General features: G+C 29.2%; 2 protein-coding genes across 5 annotated transcripts; one reads left to right on the top strand and one right to left on the bottom strand.

Annotated features, from left to right (window-relative positions):
- Positions 1–2,043: 2,043 nt before the first annotated feature.
- Positions 2,044–14,715, bottom strand: LOC122571097 (xanthine dehydrogenase). Of its 3 annotated transcripts, XM_043734388.1 has the most exons (25): positions 14,564–14,715; positions 13,273–13,408; positions 12,442–12,499; positions 11,810–11,906; positions 10,632–10,867; positions 8,510–8,754; positions 8,260–8,401; positions 7,983–8,150; positions 7,807–7,883; positions 7,448–7,654; positions 7,166–7,350; positions 6,974–7,087; positions 6,758–6,881; positions 6,364–6,660; positions 6,091–6,213; positions 5,626–5,981; positions 5,340–5,514; positions 5,058–5,249; positions 4,842–4,987; positions 4,458–4,635; positions 4,086–4,214; positions 3,600–3,842; positions 3,234–3,488; positions 2,366–2,533; positions 2,044–2,246 (listed from the first exon to the last, which is right to left on the bottom strand). In XM_043734388.1, exons 2-25 carry the CDS (start codon positions 13,378–13,380, stop codon positions 2,202–2,204), a joined length of 4,068 nt encoding a protein of 1,355 aa, XP_043590323.1. In that variant the 5' UTR covers positions 13,381–13,408; positions 14,564–14,715; the 3' UTR covers positions 2,044–2,201. The 3 variants fall into 3 exon arrangements, with proteins under 3 accessions (XP_043590323.1, XP_043590324.1, XP_043590325.1); XM_043734389.1 differs by lacking the exons at positions 11,810–11,906; positions 12,442–12,499; positions 13,273–13,408; positions 14,564–14,715 and having other exon boundaries at positions 8,510–8,765; positions 10,632–10,769; XM_043734390.1 differs by lacking the exons at positions 10,632–10,867; positions 11,810–11,906; positions 12,442–12,499; positions 13,273–13,408; positions 14,564–14,715 and adding an exon at positions 9,510–9,528.
- An 876-nt stretch (positions 14,716–15,591) lies between these two features.
- Positions 15,592–17,175, top strand: LOC122571100 (anamorsin homolog). Of its 2 annotated transcripts, XM_043734394.1 has the most exons (6): positions 15,592–15,873; positions 15,997–16,307; positions 16,394–16,538; positions 16,636–16,748; positions 16,827–16,947; positions 17,065–17,175. In XM_043734394.1, the coding sequence occupies exons 1-5, from the start codon at positions 15,723–15,725 to the stop codon at positions 16,935–16,937; spliced, it is 831 nt and encodes a 276-aa protein (XP_043590329.1). In that variant the 5' UTR covers positions 15,592–15,722; the 3' UTR covers positions 16,938–16,947; positions 17,065–17,175. The 2 variants fall into 2 exon arrangements, with proteins under 2 accessions (XP_043590329.1, XP_043590328.1); XM_043734393.1 differs by lacking the exon at positions 17,065–17,175 and having other exon boundaries at positions 16,827–17,025.
- The last annotated feature ends 1,672 nt before the right edge of the window (positions 17,176–18,847 follow it).

Consider the following 18,847-nt stretch of genomic DNA (forward strand, 5'->3'; position numbering starts at 1 on the left):
CCGCGAATCGCGGGAGTTGTCATCGCGCTGGTGATACCTGAATCGCAATACTGTCCGATTGGTACTTCGGTACTTGGACAGGGACCTGCATTTAACGTCCTCCGTAATTCTGTTCAAGTGGCAAACCCGCGGGGGTGGACCCCACTGTTCAGTTGGGGCCTTGCCTTTGTAATCCTGATCAGCGGTCCCTCCCCGGGCTGTCGCTTGTTCAGTTGGAGTGTGTTAAATTGCAGGCCCATTTGCTAGATCACTGGTATCATGGGTCGGTGCCATCGACCGTGATAAGTTGCAAGTGAGGTGACAGGAATCGAGCGAAGGTCAATGCTTGGGCTTTCCGCTGAACCTTAGGGTTATCTGGTGCACGGGGGTACGTCACGTAGGTTTGTTAGTTCTTTCGAGAGATCGCGATTTCGTTCGTTCCGCGGGCGCCGCGGTGTTTCTTTCATCGTCTGATTGTTGGGGCTCCTTTTTCCATAGTAGCCTCATCTTTTTTCTTTCGTTGCAAGTTAGACAAATATGTCTTTTATACGGAATGTTGCCGATAGGGTTGCGAATTATTGTACGATGTTTGTACTGATCCATGTAATCGTTGTGTGTGAGATACATGTTGCGTTGTGTGGGAGATAGATATTGCGTTGTATAAGCTTTGTTTTACGTTTGTAAATACTCGTGTAACTGCTGCGTAGGAGATAGATGTTTCGCGGTTAGGCTACGAAATAACTATCTCTTTACGCAGGCCCATGATAAATAGAGTCAGAACTCGACATTCTTGCCAATAGGTTGAATGTCGAGACCGATGCATAATGTTAAATAACTCATGGGCGGGTCTCTTGCGTAGTCACCTCCTCGTGGTGAGACCCGGTAATTGGCATCGTTTTCCAAATGTTAATCAGCTGATAAATCTTTGGAAAACGATACCAAGCTAAGAACTACGCACCAGTCCAGTTTGGGTCACCATAAGCCGCCAAAAGAATTTTGGATGATCTAGACTGGACTGCAACGTGTGACGTCGTGGGACACCGTTTGTTCAGTTTGGATCTCCAAAAGCCTCCAATAGAATTTTGGATCATCTTGGTTGGACTGCAACGTGGGGCACCGTTGGTCCAGTTTGGGTTTCCAAAAGCTGCGAAAAGAATTTTGGATGATCTGGACTGGATCGCATCGTGGGACGTCTTTGGACACCGTGGAACACCGTGGAACACCGTTAGACACCGTTGGACACCCTTGGACACCGTTCACTTTAATTATGTCTACTCTGTATATTTTTCTTTGATCACCATCAATTAAGAAATACAATTTGATTGAAAATTTGTAGGGTTAGCATTTTCTGTGCTTATTTTTTCATTAAAATAAAATATGTGTTAATGTCTTAATACAAAATTACGAAACAAATGACTAACATATTTCAGAAATCATTAGATTCTTTATTTCTAGATTTTAAACTTTTATATTAGAGTTTCAATTTTTATACTTATCAAAGTTTATTAGAATTTCAATCTTTATTATTACTAAAGTTACTAAAGTTAATAAACCTTCAGTTTTCATTATCTCTAACTTTTCAAATAGTCAGCAATCACTCATCGAGTTTTGTTTTGTAACAGATTTTTCTCAACCTCCATTTATACCATTGGCCTTTCAACGGTTCCTGCCTGATGTTAGTCTCCCTGTTATCATATTCGCTGGGACAGCGCAGCATCTATGGTGCGTCCCATGTTTCTTCGCTTGTTCTTTATTTTGAACACTGTTTTGAACATTGTGCAAACGGACACCAAAAGGAGTATTTATTTGATGATAAATAAATTTTTGATTTTTTTGCGTAAAAGGAGGGTGGATGGGACGCGGATAGGGTGGGTCTCCATTCGCAGCATCTTCTCGTGGTGAGACTTGGGCAATCATATTGTTTGATATATAATTACTAATTGCATTGTTATATGTGATACAATTACGAATTATATAACAAATAATACGCTAATGTTGCTATCGCAATTTTAATTTTGTTTTTTTTACGCGGTTTTAGTAAAGTAAAAAATTGCCTAAAAAACGTAATTTCATTAATTTTATTAACATTAATAAAATTAGTACATTCTGTGTGTAACAAGTCTTTTAAAACTATTACTTATTCTACATTTACAATGTAATAAAATTCAGTAACAAAATTGATAGTATTTATTCTTTAGTTAGTCTAGTTCATCAAAATATTTCTATGGAATAATATTCCACTGACGTTGTACATCTGGTTCTGCAATCTGTAACATAAAATATATAAATATAAATTATTGTTTTTCCCGTATAAATTAAACAACTATAAGTACGAAATTCTCAATGAGTTTATATCAAATATTTTTATACAAAATATGCAATTCACCTTTGAAGTAAGTTCATCAACACATGCTAGTCGAATACGGGCAGCAGTTGCAGGTGCGTCTAATTGAAAGTAATTTTTGAGACCATATTCCTGACGAGCAGATTTAATAGCTTCTCTTATTGCGAAGAACACGGAAGATGCTAAAAATAGTGGTGGTTCTCCTACAGCCTAAAATAATAATAATTTTTTAGAAATCTATAAGGATTAGGAACGAACAAATAATAAGAAACGAATGACATTATGAACATAAACTGACAGGAACACAGTTTGATTCTCAATACTTGCTTTGAAATTGAAACTACATTACTTTAACAAGAAACCTTAACTACAAATGCGAATGCAGATATGAGCGTGTGTAACCATTATCGCGATTAAGTGAAATAATAAGTTGCAAAGTTCAATGCCAAACGCGGTGAAAAAATTCGTTTAATTTATGAATAACAATACTCGACTTGAATATCCAGGAATTGAATTGATCACTCTGCGAGCATAGTGGATTTGAGATTTTAAACACGCAGCGATCTAAATCATCTTCATCAAGGATGATATTGAAGTTCAACGGCGGTCAAACTTGAAAAAATAATTTTCGTCGAATCCTTGATGAGCAGACGATGAAAATACCGTTAATGGAGTGCTGTTGTTGACCACAGCAGAAATTGCCGACCATGGTAGGCGACTGAAGATGAATAACAGAATAGAAAAAGGGATAAGACGAGCTAAACCTGCTAAACGGCTGGGACATTGCCAACAATTTGGGAAATTCGAAAAATGACCAATACCTTGTCGTTCTTAACAGTAACAATAACAATAAAAAATGAGAAATGATAAATATAAATCAAATTCTTGGTTTCTCTTAAGAATATATTACCTTGGATGAGTAAACAGCACGAGGATTTGAGGCACCTTTCAATAAGGATACATTAAATATTTCGGGAATATCTGTAAAACCAGGTAGCTTATATGCACCTGGACCTCTAGTAGCAAGGGCTCCAGTTCTGAGAAATACCATTTCTTCTAGCATAAGAAGACCATATCCTTGAGCAAAAGCTCCTTCAATTTGTCCTATGTCAATTGCAGGATTTATGCTTTCTCCTAAATCCATTACAATATCAGTTTGCAATACCTATATACGAATATCAATATTTAGATATTAGTAATTTATAGTTATATTGAAGTACATTTTAACATGTACAATTTCCTTTTGATATCTATAAGTAGCTTGAAATATATTTACTTGATGGTCTCCAGTCAGGCAATCAATTTCTACTTCAGAACACGCAACACCATATGTAAAATAATTAAATGGATTTCCTGTGTTAGTTTCGAATGAGTATCCTATATTAGGAGTTTTATAAAAACCGGTAGCGGAAAGGCTAATTCTTTCAAAATAAGCTGTTTTTATCCACTCTTCCCATGTTCCATTTGGGTTTTTATCTATCACTGGTTTTAGTCGTTTCATAATTTCGTTACAAGCATACTGAAATTTTTTACAACGTTTAAAATCATTGTTTAATTGCAAGTATATTATGTTACTTGTATCGCAAAGATCGAAATTTAAGTGAGGAAAAGCAATAGAAAGCAAATATGTATATAGATTATAAGTAATGAGTAATAAATAGATTATCATAATATCAAAGTTTTAAATAGGAGTAAAAGAATAGAAGAAATAAGCAAAAAACGTTGAAAGTAAATTGAAAGAAGACAAATCACTTTTACGTACCATAATAGCCATACCATTCAAATCTGAAGCAGCACTAGCTGCTGTAGCAGATGTATTTGGTACTTTATCGGTAGCAGTTTCCATTATATGTATTTTATCTGGTTTCAGTTTCAGTGATCTGCTTGCTACCTAAATATTAAATAGAAAATGGAGGAGCTGTAATATGTAATGTGTTGAAAACAAATATCATATAATATATTATGATATAATATAATATATTACTTGTAATAATGTCAGTAATAATATGAATAACAAAATGAATAAAATTTTTAAATATGAAATGATTAGAAACTATTAAATTTGTGAAGAGTATATAAGAAATGAGAATGATAATTTAAGTGAAATCAAAATAGAAAAATAAATAGAAGTTACTTGTATCATTTTTGTATGTAAACCTTGTCCCATTTCAACACCACCATGACTAATTAATACAGAACCATCTGTATAAACATGTACAAGTGCCCCTGCTTGATTTAAAAACAGTGCAGTGAAAGAAATACCAAATTTGGTTGGAACTATTGCCAATCCCTTTTTCTTGTACCTATTTTCTCTATTGGAATAGTATTTATTAGAGTCAATACTTTGTATCATTGAAACTTCAGAGTACAATCATGATTTTACAACTATAGCATTTTTTAAGAAAGTTATAGAATACAAAAAAGAAAAGAACAATGGAAATAAATTAAATGAGAAATATAAAATAAAAATGAAACATAGAAAAAGTATTTTACTAAAACAATACTTAGAAATACATACCTGTTATACTTTTGAACTTGTACAAGCCGTTCATTGTAATTTGAAGATAAAAGACACTCTTCCCAGCAATGTTGCAATGTACAATTAATAAGCTTTTGATTATAATGTGTGGTATCTCCTTCCTTGTATAAATTTAATTCTGCAACCTGTTAAGATTATTTATTTAGTGATTCAAAATTGTATGCTTTTATATACAGTATTAAATTGTGATCATACCTCAGCAGGATCTTTAGTTAAATATTCTGCAATATGTCTGATCATTGTTTCGGCTAAAAACATTCCTTGTGGACCTCCGAAACCACGGAACGCTGTATTTGACGGTATATTAGTTTTACACATAAAACCATACACATCAGCTGCTGGTATTTTATACGAATTTTCAAAATGGAACATAGCACGTTCTACAATCTAACAAATATATATATATATATATATGAATACAATCTAACATTTTATAAATAAAATATTCTGGAAATATTAATATACATATTAACATACTGACGAAGAAAGATCGCGGGAGTATCCCGCGTTGTTGTAAATATAAACTTGTGCTCCTTTAATCGCACCATTATCGTCAAATCCAACTTTATATTTTAACAAAAACGGATGTCTTCCTCCAGTTATCATAATATCTTCGTCTCTATCAAACATACAGCGTACTGGTTTTCTTAATCTGTAAAGGTAAATTATCATAATGCAAATCCTTTTGTTAATTCAATTTAAAGATAACTTCGTTTTGCCACATTTTGTGTTTTATTACTTTATTGCGTGCAAATATATTTACTTGTATGCAGCAAAAACAACTGGTAAAGCAAGTATTGCAGGGCGAGACTCTTTTCCTCCAAAACCACCACCTAATCTTTTCACTTTAACCACAACCTTATTAGCTTGAATATTTAAAACCTCTGAAACGTATTTCTGAATTTCTGAAGGATGTTGCGTTGAACAATATACTTCTAATTCGTCTTCTTCCTTGGGAATTACCAAAGTTGCGTTTGTCTCGAGGTAAAAATGCTCTTGCCCTCCTATTCGAACTTCTCCTTCGAGAATATGTTTCGATTCGGCGAAAGCCTTTTCTACATCTCCCTTTTTTATACGTTTCGGTGTTTGCTCGAAAAAGGAACGATGTTTAATAGCGTCCTACAATTATTTGAGAATACTTCTTTAAAACATCAAAACTTATTCGTTACGATAAAAAATTAATTCAAAATTTTAAGTTACATATTCTGGTTATGTACTTTTATTATACCTCTATAGAAATGATCACTGGTTGTAAATCTTCATACTCGACTTCAACCATTCTAGCAGCCTTCTGTGCAATAGCTTGATTAACAGCTATGACTGCTCCAATTACTTGACCGTGACTTGTCACCTTAAGGAACATGTTTACTTTTTACTTATTCTGAGATTAATTGTAATTCAATTATATTAAATCATATGTTATGCAAAATTCTTTCTACATAAATATATTTTCTCTGAATAAAAGATTAACTTTTTTTCTAAATATTCCAAAAATTCTTACTTTGTCTGAAATAAACACTTGTTCATCTTGAACTATAGGACCATAAAATCGTTGCTTTTCGGGTAAATCTTTCCCACTATAAAAGGCAACCACTCCTTCTAACGACAATGCTTTAGTTGCATCGATTTTCAAAATTTTTGCATGAGCTCTGGTAGATAAAACTACAGCTAAATAAAGCTCGTCAGAGAATTTTGGCATATCATCACAATATATTGCTTCCCCTGTTGCCTGTTTAAATGCACTGGCATGAACAACTGTTCTTCCAACAAAATCATTTACCTCCTGATCCTTTGGGACCTATCACAAAATAAACAAAATATTAATATATAAAATTATATACTTTCAAGAAAAATTGTATAAAACAGTGTGTCAAATTAGACTAAGTAACAGGTACCACTTGATAATATTGTGAACTCCTTGGTTCTTTAGTGTGAAATCCTTCTGCAGCACTTTCAATTTCTTTCGGCAAATATACTTGGAGCTTTTTAGCTATGTGTAAAAATCCTTTAAAGAATAGGCTGTAAAAGTCAAAAGTGTTATATACAAATAATGTCTCTTTCAAGGACTTGAAGAAAAAATTATTGAAATATAAATATATATATATGTATACCTTAAAGTTAAAGATTTACGATACTTGACCATTCCACCTGGAACATTATCTGGTAAAACTAGTTCGTTTAATAATGAATCGTAAACGGTTTCTAGAAGATCTGTGTTCCATTTTCTAAAACAATTCTACATTAATATTTTCCTTATGAGAGATATAGTTAAAAAATAAATATTGCATAATTTTATAAAATACCTTCCAACCATAATGTCACAAGTTTTTCTAGCTAAAACTGTCGTTGGAGCCATTCCACCAAAAGCCAGATGTGCTTGATTAACAATGTCACTTTCTGGTTCAAAGAATATATTTAATGCCATATTAACGATAGCAATGTCATCGTCTCGCCTTCTTGCTTGTTTATAGGCAACAAAATATTGATTCTATAAAATAGGAAAATAAAGTACTGTAAACTATTTATTAATAAATAATATAATATTGTTTTATTATCTTCAAAATTTTGTACTTCAAAAAAAGTACTTTTTCGGAAAACGGTATTTGAATCGAAAGTAAAATCTCTTCTGGTGAAACAACATTTTGTCTATAGCCCTTAAAAAAAGTATGATCCATTGGAATAAGCCTGACTCCATTCTTCATGCTCGAAACATTCAGTTTTATTCCAGCTGCCATAAAAATTGGATTTAGATCTGATATGGGACTTCCTGTCATTATATTTCCACCAACAGCCTATAGAAAAATAAAAAAGCTTCTTAGCTCAGAAGTTATATTTCATAGCAAAAAATTTATAAATCATTTCGAAGAATAAAAATATTATAGTAGATCAATAAATAAACTAATAGAATGTATATATAGAAATTATAATAGACCAGATTACTTACTGCAACATTTCTGATTTGTTTCCCAGCAAACCAATGAAGCATATTAATTATTTCAGTAAAAATTCTTGTTTGGTATTCTGTAGTAATAATAAAACATAATCTATAATATATCCACAAAGTTATTACTCTAAATATCTTACAATACAAAATTTGAAATATAATATAGGAGTATCTACCAGGTTTTATGGCAATTTGATTTCGTAAGGCTTTCTCCATCTCAACAAGTGTGACACTAGCACCTACATTCAATAATTTTGGATATTCTTCTATAACATGCATTTCTTTAATTAAAATAGGCTGTATAAGAACTGGATAGGATAAGTACTTGAATTTAACTTCAACCCCTGAAAGTATGTACAATTAGTTTAGTATCCTTACTTAGCTTACTTTTCCAACTATATTAAAAAGATATACAAATTTAAATAATCTTTTAAATAAGTAAGTGAATTTTACCTATCTCTGTGTTTCCTACAACAATTTTTGCATTTGGATATTGATTTTTTAATCGCAATAACTCAGTAAGAGTTTTTGGTCTGTACCATGTGACATCTTTTCCTTTTATTATTAAGTATTCTTCATCTAGGTGCTTAGAAATCTAGAAAAAGTTTATTTAATTTATTAAAACGAAAACGAGATATTAGTCATATATCAGGTGTTCAAACCGATTAATTTAGAAGATATTAATATCGAATAAATAATTTACGTGTAACTTGGGTGGAAATATAATTTCTTGAGAAGGATCATACAGACAGAATTCTTTCGTATCAAAAACTTCTGTAGGTTCTGCTATTGGTATCTTTTTACAACAATTTTCTCCCATAGGACATTCTCCATTTGTTAAAGATTTTTCATTACTTTTTGACATTAATTGCATTGTTTCCCATTCTTCCGTAAAGGTTCTATAAGCCTCTATGATAGGGCGGTACCCAGTACACCTGCATAAATTTCCTACAAACACACTGTCAATTAAAAATGATAAAATAATAATGATATGAATAATAAAGCAAAAAATTTAAATAAATCAGTAAAATACATATAATAATTTTATGTAGAAAAATATGAAATATAGGGACAGTATTTTCTATTATTAAAATATATATAAAATCACAAAAATTAAAATTAAAATATGAAATAAATCTGAAAATCTTCTTTAAAATTATAATTAGTCCTTTACACTCGGAGCTATTTAGGACGTTACCTACCAACTCGGCGTTACTTTGTCGCGAAAATGTGAACCTAGGAATCGTCATATTATATAGTATAGCTTTGGTACCAAGTAATATATCGTAATGATATTTGATTTATATGAATTTTTAGACATTGAGAAACATATCTTTTGCAAAAAAATAAAAATTTTATTGAAACTTCTAATTGTAAATTACGAAATCATAAAACTAATATTTATATTATTACTATTTATATTTATTACATAATATTTATAATTATATATTGCTATGTTAGAAAGCTGATATTAAATGATCATCAACGTGAGACGATTATATAAAATGAAGAAGACATAGTCCATCCACAAAATTTTCCAGGCGCTATCTTTCTTCTTCAGAATATTGTTCACTTCTGTAAGTACCATTTAAATAAAAGAACATGTTGTCTGCAACAATTATTTTTCATATTCATTAATTTTTTCTTTCGAAAGTATATAAATTCAATTACTATTATATAAAACTTGACTCGGTTTATTTTACCTAGTTCTTGCCAATTTTATTTTTGCTTCTACGAAATTTTTTTTCAACTTCAGTCACGAATTCTTCGAGCCTTCGATCGTTCAACGCACTGCAGATAATAAATTTAACAGCTCTGCAAAATAACAGCACAATATTAAGGAAAAATTAAATGAGAAATTAATTTCGTAAAAAGACAGGTGGCAATATAGAAGACTGTATAAAAGCTAATCAATAAGAAGTATTTTCTCTGAAAAAGGAAAAAAAGAAACAACATGTCATTGTTACTGATGATATACACGCGAATTGAACAAAAAAGTCAAAAATATTCGAAAAAGATTTAATATCAGCAGCTTTCTAACTATTACCAAATAGAACAATTAAATCAGAGGATAAGTCACAGATCTTGTCTGTTAATTATCCATTCTTAAAATCATTCTTAAGTTTTCTCAAATGCTCAGATTTTATACATACAGTTAGAAAACACGCAACAGAATATCAAGAAAGCAAGAGAGAAGAAAAGAAAAGAAAAATAAGTGTAGTTTTGAATCATGATATAAATAATATAACTAATTTTTAATTAACTGTCCAACAACATACGAGATGTATTAATAAAATTTCAAGAATAACTTTAATAAAGTAGCAAAAATGTAGACGAGTAGTATCCCTCTATTGATTTGATTTGTCTCGCTACAACTTCTTTCTATTCTCTCGAATAAAAAGACTTATAAATAGAACACATATTCGATTAATTGAGGCACACTCGTGATATGAATTAAGGACAAAATAAATCGATGGCAAGTTTATCGATGGTATTCGCTTGAATCAAACAAAGTTCAATTTTAACTTTGTTTTTGATATCAAATTTCAAGACTGGGGATTATTGGATACAAATTGTTTGTAATATTTTAATGTTATGAGATTTAAATTACCTATAACTTGCCAATAACATTATAAGCCAAAGGGTTCAGATAGATATCGAAATATGAATACCAATGGTATTATAAAATGCGTGTATACAATTTCGAAGGGATTATTTTGAAGGCAATATCCCTATATACATTTTACTTCATTTATCTTATTTTCGAAACTTGAAATTACTACATTTCGTATGCAGCAACGTTGCATAAATGATCATAATTTTACCTTGAAAGGCAATTTCAAGATCCTTCATGGTTGGTTTAGGAGTGTTTCGTAGCAATGCGTACATAGACATCACAATCCCAGGTGTGCAAAAACCGCATTGTGACCCGTGTGCTTTTGCTATGCGCTCTTGAACCGGATGAAGTTTCGTTTTAACACTTCCAATACCTTCGACGGTGGTAACCGCTAGACCATGCATAGCACAAACTGGAGTCAAGCACGCGTTTACTGCTAAATGTCTGTTAAATATTAAGCGGTCAAGGAAAAAATTATCCCTTGGTTTTATTTATGTATATATCATTATATATAACTTTTTAATTTTGAAGAAGTTTTTTTTTTTGATTCGAATATTTATTCATGATTCCAGAATACTTTGGCACGTTGATTTTTGTATTAAGAAATACTTAAGTCTCGAATGGATATAAAAATATGATTTTGGAATTAGAAATTTAACAGCAGCAGTATGCGCATCATTACTTTCAATGATCTATCATCATCCAGTTACTTATTATTTGCGATTCTATTCTGGAAAATATTAGGTCATCCCATAAGTAATGTCTTATCTTACTTTACTGAATAAATCATGTATTATGTTGTGTGTATTATGCTTCGCTGATGTGTTTATAGAAGTTTCGCCTTTTGTTTCTTAAGAGTTTAAGAGTATTCTCCCGACTGTTTCATTCCAGCAGTATCCTCTGGAAAATTAAGGCAATTAGATCGGTATTCTTCTACTTTAAGTTATAAAATGAGCATCAGCGAAGACCATTTGCGGCATTGTATGCTATACGAATTTTAAAAAAACAATACATCTAAAGCACTATAATACAATGAACATATCCTATATGTGAGAAAATGTCAAATATACTTCACTGATACTTTTCACTGGTAAAAAATTCAACAATAGTGAGCAAATAAAATTAGTATTGAATGAGTTTCTTAGTACAAAATCTGAAGAACTTGCTGAAAATGCAATCAAAGTTAGTTAGTTGAAAAATGAAAAAAAGATCATAGACAACCATGGTCAATACAACGATGATTAAAGATAAACGTAAATATTAATTTTTTTTTAGTTTTAGTTAATAGTTTTTTAGTGTTAGAGTCAAAAAGCGATATTATTTATGAGATGATCTAATATATGTATATTTTGAAGAAAATGATTTTAAAGATATTGCAAAGGATACGTAATAACCTCTGTTGCACGGTCTAATTTTGATATCATTACAGTGCACGCTCCACAACCACCTTCTGCACAACCCAATTTCGTGCCGGTTAAGTGTACTAAATTATTTGAGTTAAGAATCTTCTTTTAAAAGTATTTTTATTTGTGTCTCGACATTTCTAATACTCTTATAATTGTTTTTCATCTTCCTACTTCTACACCTCGCCGTATTTTTTATGTTTAGTATTCGACATTTTTGTCAATTTTTAATATCTTATATTTATTTTAAAACTTCATAGTGTCAAACATTTTTAGCCAAGAAATATTTAATCTTGTATTCGATAAATTACAAATTTCTATCAACTATTCTGCGTTTAAAGCAACATTAAAAACAATATAATATTGTCAAAAGAAGAAAATAAATTTCTGTCTTTATTAAAATTTATTACCCGATATATTTTATATACAAACTAATTTAGTTCGTTTATTTCTAATGAACTCTAATCCCAATTTTTGCATTATTCCGCTAATATCTTCTTTCAATATTTGTGCATGCATAATGCATGACAAGATTATACGTATATACTTAGACTTCACATCGAGATACGCGCATCGCGATACACGTCATATAGATATCAGATACAGAAAGGATACATTTATTTCTCAAATACCATAGTAAAGTCCATTGTGGATCGACATTGTCATCTACAACCTATAATATCAATATTTATAACGTAAAATAAAAATCTCGCGCACGCGCGTAGAAATTATATTTTTTAAACTTATTTTTTCCACAAAATTCGTTCAATATTGCTGTGATTAAAAAAAAATACAATAAAAAATGTAACGATCAAAAACATTACACAGTAAAGTAATCAAGAGATAGTGGTCTTTATAAATATATTTTTTTACATATTTATATATCTTTTTCTCAATACATATTTTATTACATATTACATATTTATTTTAAAGATTGAATACAGAGAAACAGAATTTAATTTTCAGCTTTACAAAAAAGTTATATATATAATTAATTAATTATATTATAAAAAATTAATAGCATCACATAAAAATTATACTCATCAAATTCAACATATGTATGTATATATACTATATACCAGAATTCTGAGTTAGCAGAAAATTGTTTATTTCATTTTAAGTAAACAATTTAGAAGTGAACTTGAAATAAACACATAGATAGAATATACATGAACAAGTAGAATAAAAAGAATAGAAGAATAGGTTTTAGAGTACATACAAATACGTTCTTAGCAGTTTATTTAAGTGTAGCATTCGTCAAAGAGCTTTTCTAATTTTAATATTAATAATTTAGTTGAAGGAAAATATATATTCTTAAAATAAGATACATTATATAAGAATATACCATATAAGAATGTATCATATAAGAATGTACCATAAATATAGTTGTCACATTTTTCTCACATGCATACTTATTAAGATGCTATATATAAAATATGTATATACCTCCTTGCCATTCACATAAAACACCAAAGTATGTGAAACTTTATCATGTCCTACATTATTTGATGTGACAAGTGGAGATTGAGTAGTGGTTTTCTCATCCTGAACCATTTTTGCTTATTATAAATCTCAATGAAATCTGTGAAAGAAATTCTCAAAATTACTTATTCACTAGTATAATATTATTATATACCTCTATAACTATGCTTGACGATAAAAAAAATCAAGTATTCTTGTTTTCTTGTTTTTCCAGAATATGAAAATCTACACAAATTTCTGTATATGTTCAGTATAATCTGACTCCATCTTATTATTATTGGGTCATATGTATTATTGTTGTTGAAAGATGATAAAATAATATACTTTGTACATTTCATTATCAGAAAGAGATATAAAAATGTCTTTTATAAGAAATTTATCTTTTGACAACATATATCTTGTACTCTTTGATAATATTTATCAAAAAATAAATTTCTCTTTGCACAAAAAATTGTCAAATATTGATTTCCAAACTTTTCTTTTATCAAATACATTTATTTCAAATACATACATCTACAACAATATTTATACTATTATTTTTAACGCATAATACTTTTGCAATACATATTGCTTAAGAAAATTATGATAAGATTGACCTACATGCCTTCCATGGACCTCCAATAAAAAATGATAAAAAGAAAAACACTTGAGTAAAACTTGAAGTTTATGATAGAGGAATTCATGTAAAATGAGACATTTATAAAAGGGTTTATATCATCTTAAATCAATCTATATACACTTATTAAAGTATATTTATTAAAACAATATACAATTAGTAATAACAAAATAATAATGGTATCTAGATATAATAGAAAAAACTTAAATTACAATATCAAATTTTTTCCTTAAGCTCTTCAAATGAAAACATTCTAGATGTAATATTAAGGTAAATTTTATATTTAATTCCTTGTTATTTGAACGATAATTTTATCACCTGTTGCATTCACGTTATAAAAGAGAAACTGACTTATGACTGATTTTGTAGCAAAATTAAATTTTTCATACATCATTACGTTTATGAGAAAATTGCAAAATCGTCAAATTGTACTTACTATTGTATATAGTTTAACATATTAAAAGTTCGCAGCACGATACATACAGCAAATATGCATTCAAAGGAAGGCACTATTATTAAATTACTTTAGAAAGTAATATTGCTGAGATACTATAGATAAATTATTTTATAAAATAGAAATAAATTAAAAATGATTATATATGTACATGTATGTAATGATTATAAATATAGAAAACTTACCTTTCCTTTGAATTAAAACTTTTAGCTTGTTGAAGAACTCGTACATAACTCCTCAAACAACAGTGAACGACTGGCCATTAGGTTATCATCGAGTAAGATACGTCTTGCGTGTGTATCTGTTGCGTTTTATTAGAAAGTCACAATACACGAATAAAGCAATTTATCCCTACCACATCTTATCCCTCAGCAAACCGCTTTTCTCTTAGGATTGACATTATTGTGTGTACATTCCTTTACATTCCTTGGCAATTACAAATTGAACTACAGCTAATCAAGTATGAGAAAAATGCTTCTTAAATTAATTAAAATTTTTGCTTTATTCTACACTAATATAATATAGTACAGGATTAAGCACAATAAAATGTTTGTATTATGATATATTGGTGAAAAGATTATGCAAATATTTATATAAAAGTTTATATAAGTATTTTATATAAGAGAAGTAGAAGATTCTTTGATGATTATTTGAATCATTGTATGTGTTCGATTTGAAAAAACGATTACACAATTTTTTTAAGAATTTCAGAAGAATTCTGATCTTTGTGGAGATATACAATTTATATAGTATAACACGATAATTCTAGGAGATTAGTAATATGATAACAATATTACCACAATATTACAATGATATTAATTATACATGTATTGTATATGTATTACTAAAGGTGTGTTAATCAACTGATAACATTTCCATCTGATACATCAGCTTTTGTTTTTACTTTGCTTATACGCATGTATCTAATTATATTTTATTTATATGCAGCAAACAAATAAATGAATTTTATTTAACAGAAAGTAATAAATGATAGCAACACCTATCAACGCTGAGTCATTCTATAGAAATTTTTAAACACATTTGAAAAATAATTTTATTTCTATTGATAATGTCATTTTTATTATTAGTAATATTATTTTACAATTAAACATGTAATTTTAATATGTCTTTTCCAGAAATATATTGTTACTGTATTCAAATATATTAATTACTTAGTTTCATAACAAGTAGCGCTAGTATCGCAGGTATTCATTATCAACAGAATTGCGCATCTACCTTCCGTTAGATTGTGGAATCAGCTGAACTCCAGATTGCATGAAAATTGCATTTCATAAGCTTCTGAAACTCCTAACAATATTTTATGTTTACTGTGTTTAGTGAAAAATGTCTTTTCTCAAAGAAAATCATAGTGTACTGGTAGTCCTAGATAGCGAAATTTCCAATAATGACATCGTAGACTTCATCAGTGGAATTAAAAAACATCTTAGCAATGCCGAACAGCTGACAACTGTATCAACGAAAGAGCTGCAAAAATGTAAGTAATTAAGTACTGTAGTATATATAAAGTAAATAGCTTTTCAGTATGTGCTATTTAGTTAATTTTGTATATAAAAAGTGTTTCATCATTATGCACTAAATTTAATGTTTTCCTTCTCAGGTATTAATTCTTCTTCCTATGATGCAATTATCTCCATTTTTAAACGATCATGTCCGAATCTTAAAATGCTTTTAGAAGAATCTTTGCGAATGTTGAAACCCGGAGCAACATTGATTATTTATGAGTCACTCCAAGAAAAAGAAAATGCACATTCTCTTTACGATGAAAGGGTATCCAACTTAAAATTAATTGGTTTTAAAGTAAAAGCGCAAGAAAGTTTAGATACAAAACAATTAAAAGATCTTCTACTTAATACATATAATAATACAGATAATATTTGTGAAGTAGTAGCAGAAAAACGTTCATTTGAAGTAAGTTATACTTTTCTGTTTTTCATAAATCAATGTAGTTTTGATTAAACATACTCTTTATTTTCACCTGTATTATATTTATATAGATTGGTTCTAGTGTAACACTTAATTTTGGTGAAAAAAAATCTTCTAATGTATGGAAACTAGATAGCGCTGTTGATGAAGAATTAATTGATGAAGATGATCTTTTAGATGAAAGTGACATTGTAAAACCTATAACTAATTTGAGAGGTAAGTTGAACACTTTATTTATATAAAAATTTTAGTCAAATACTTCTATTCATATACAAATTTTAGTTGAATACTTCTATTCATATACAAATTTTAGTATGTAGCACAACAGGTAAACGAAAAGCATGCAAAGATTGTTCTTGTGGATTAGCTGAAGAATTAAGTGGGAAAACTGCACCTGAAGGAACTACAAAGTCTTCATGTGGAAATGTAAGTAATTTGTTATACATCTCTATATTAGTCCTCTAAAAAAATTTGACTAAATAGTAATATACATGTACTTTTCAGTGCTATCTTGGTGATGCATTTCGATGTGCTAGTTGTCCGTATCTTGGTATGCCTGCATTTAAACCTGGTGAAAAAGTAGTTTTACTTGAAAGTCAGTTAAAAGCAGACTAGTGAAATATTTGTGAGTTACACACATATTCTATTTTTATGTTAATTTTTTGCATGTAATTATCATAATAATAATTCTTAATATTGTTAATCCTTGTTTTTCACTTTAACATTTCTATTCAAAATACAGGACTTTTTTTTCTTATCTTTTCTACAACTGGAAAAATAGTGTAGTAGTGTAGTACAGAAACTTAAAAGGATGTAGCATAAAAGTTATGGAATAAAAAGTTATGGAATAAAACATATCGATTACTCTTAATCATTTATTACATTTTTATTTGTATACAATAGCGATCAACATGTTAATTATAATAGAATGATACAAATTATTTAAAATCTCGAATAATTTAGATGAAGTAAATTCCATTATAAAAACAATAAAATAATTTAAGTACCGCGTAATATTATGATACGAAACGATATGTGACATATTAACAAAATCATATTTTACTATTACTAGAAAACAATAAAAAATAAAGATTGTAATTTCGCTATATACAAATTATTCTATAATTTATGAGGGAATATAAGCCCTTCACTATAAATCCACTAACCCTCCTCTGGGGTTGAGTGCTCGAGAAAGGACTACATTCCAAATGTATTATTTAATATATATATATATATATATATATATCTTTGTATCATTCTATTTGAACATATTTTGGAGTCTAACAAATACAAATATGTTGTATAAAATTGTCTACTAAACTTTTCAAAAAATTATCACGCCATTGCAAAGGACGATGGTTTTTAAATTATATTAGCATCGTGTACAGGAACAAAATAAATCGCCATATTCTTAATTTGCCTCTACAACAGGAACATTATTCCGTAGCGTAAAATATAGAAGTACATATGGGGAAAAAAAACGTATGTTGTTTAAAATGTTAACTCGTTTATACCATGATAATAAATGGCATATTTTATGTCCATAAATGAGTTTAAACCAGGACATAGCTGCGCAACATTTTTGCATTGTAAAAGCTACTGCCATGCTACAATTGCCTTTCTGTTTTATCTACTTATTTAATACAGCTTCATTTGGTGCAAAAAAGATATTTTATTATTACTAGTATTATTATCATATATATGACGTTCTATAAACTTAATCTTTAATATTACCTCGAAATAATGTTTAGAAATTATACTATTACAGTTAGTGTTGATAATGTTACGTAGAACTTTGGTATAAATTTAAGTTTATGTTTTAAGTAGCTATACATCGTAAAAAGTTAGCTACCATTTGCTGTGAACAATTGTATAGTTTAAGTACAAAGAGAACGATAGAAAGTACAATTTGGTATTTCGTTATTGGAAGCGATAGAACGGAAAACATAACATGACAGTTTCAAACAGATTCCTTCATTGTTTTACCATATTTCGCATAAGTTACTTTCACTTAAGTATATAACCATTTGTACTCTATTTCCAAAACCAAGAGATTACACAGAATCCTTCAGTCTGCAAACGAAGTTCAACACATTTGTTGTACTTTCTATGGATGTAAACGTCCACAATTTACATTATAATAATTTTATTATTATTCGAGAATGTAAATAATGAATTTCTTTTGAAGAATCATGTGCACAAACTTGCACAAATGTTTAAGATAGCTTTATATAATTTTTATACAAACAAACAAGTATAATCGTTCAAAAAAAACAAAATCACTCATACTAATTTTAAAGTAATTTTTAAAAAATTTAATTTTTTAAAACTATCCAAATAATATTTTTGTATTTCATAGAATGTATAAGGCAGTTAAAAAAGCCATTTGGTATTTCATATTGTTTTTTCTAAAAGCTAACATTCTCTTTTTTTAGTAAAACAATATGTAATTTTTGTTAATGTAGACATCCCTCTTTTATCTGCAAATGTACAAAATGAAAACGAACATAGATGAATTAAAAAAA

Source organism: Bombus pyrosoma, linkage group LG9 (genome assembly GCF_014825855.1).
Source record: "Bombus pyrosoma isolate SC7728 linkage group LG9, ASM1482585v1, whole genome shotgun sequence".
In the NCBI taxonomy this organism is placed as follows: Eukaryota; Metazoa; Arthropoda; class Insecta; order Hymenoptera; family Apidae; genus Bombus; species Bombus pyrosoma.

Coding starts and splice junctions, on each gene's coding strand:
- LOC122571097 (XM_043734388.1), bottom strand. CDS start 13,380: ATGGTTCAGGATGAGAAAACCACTACTCAATCTCCACTTGTCACATCA. Junction 7,884..7,982: donor TCAAATTGCCATAAAACCTG/GTAGATACTCCT, acceptor TTATTACTACAG/AATACCAAACAAGAATTTTT. Junction 2,534..3,233: donor GTGCTGTTTACTCATCCAAG/GTAATATATTCT, acceptor TTATTATTTTAG/GCTGTAGGAGAACCACCACT.
- LOC122571100 (XM_043734394.1), top strand. CDS start 15,723: ATGTCTTTTCTCAAAGAAAATCATAGTGTACTGGTAGTCCTAGATAGC. Junction 15,874..15,996: donor AACGAAAGAGCTGCAAAAAT/GTAAGTAATTAA, acceptor TTTCCTTCTCAG/GTATTAATTCTTCTTCCTAT. Junction 16,308..16,393: donor CAGAAAAACGTTCATTTGAA/GTAAGTTATACT, acceptor ATATTTATATAG/ATTGGTTCTAGTGTAACACT.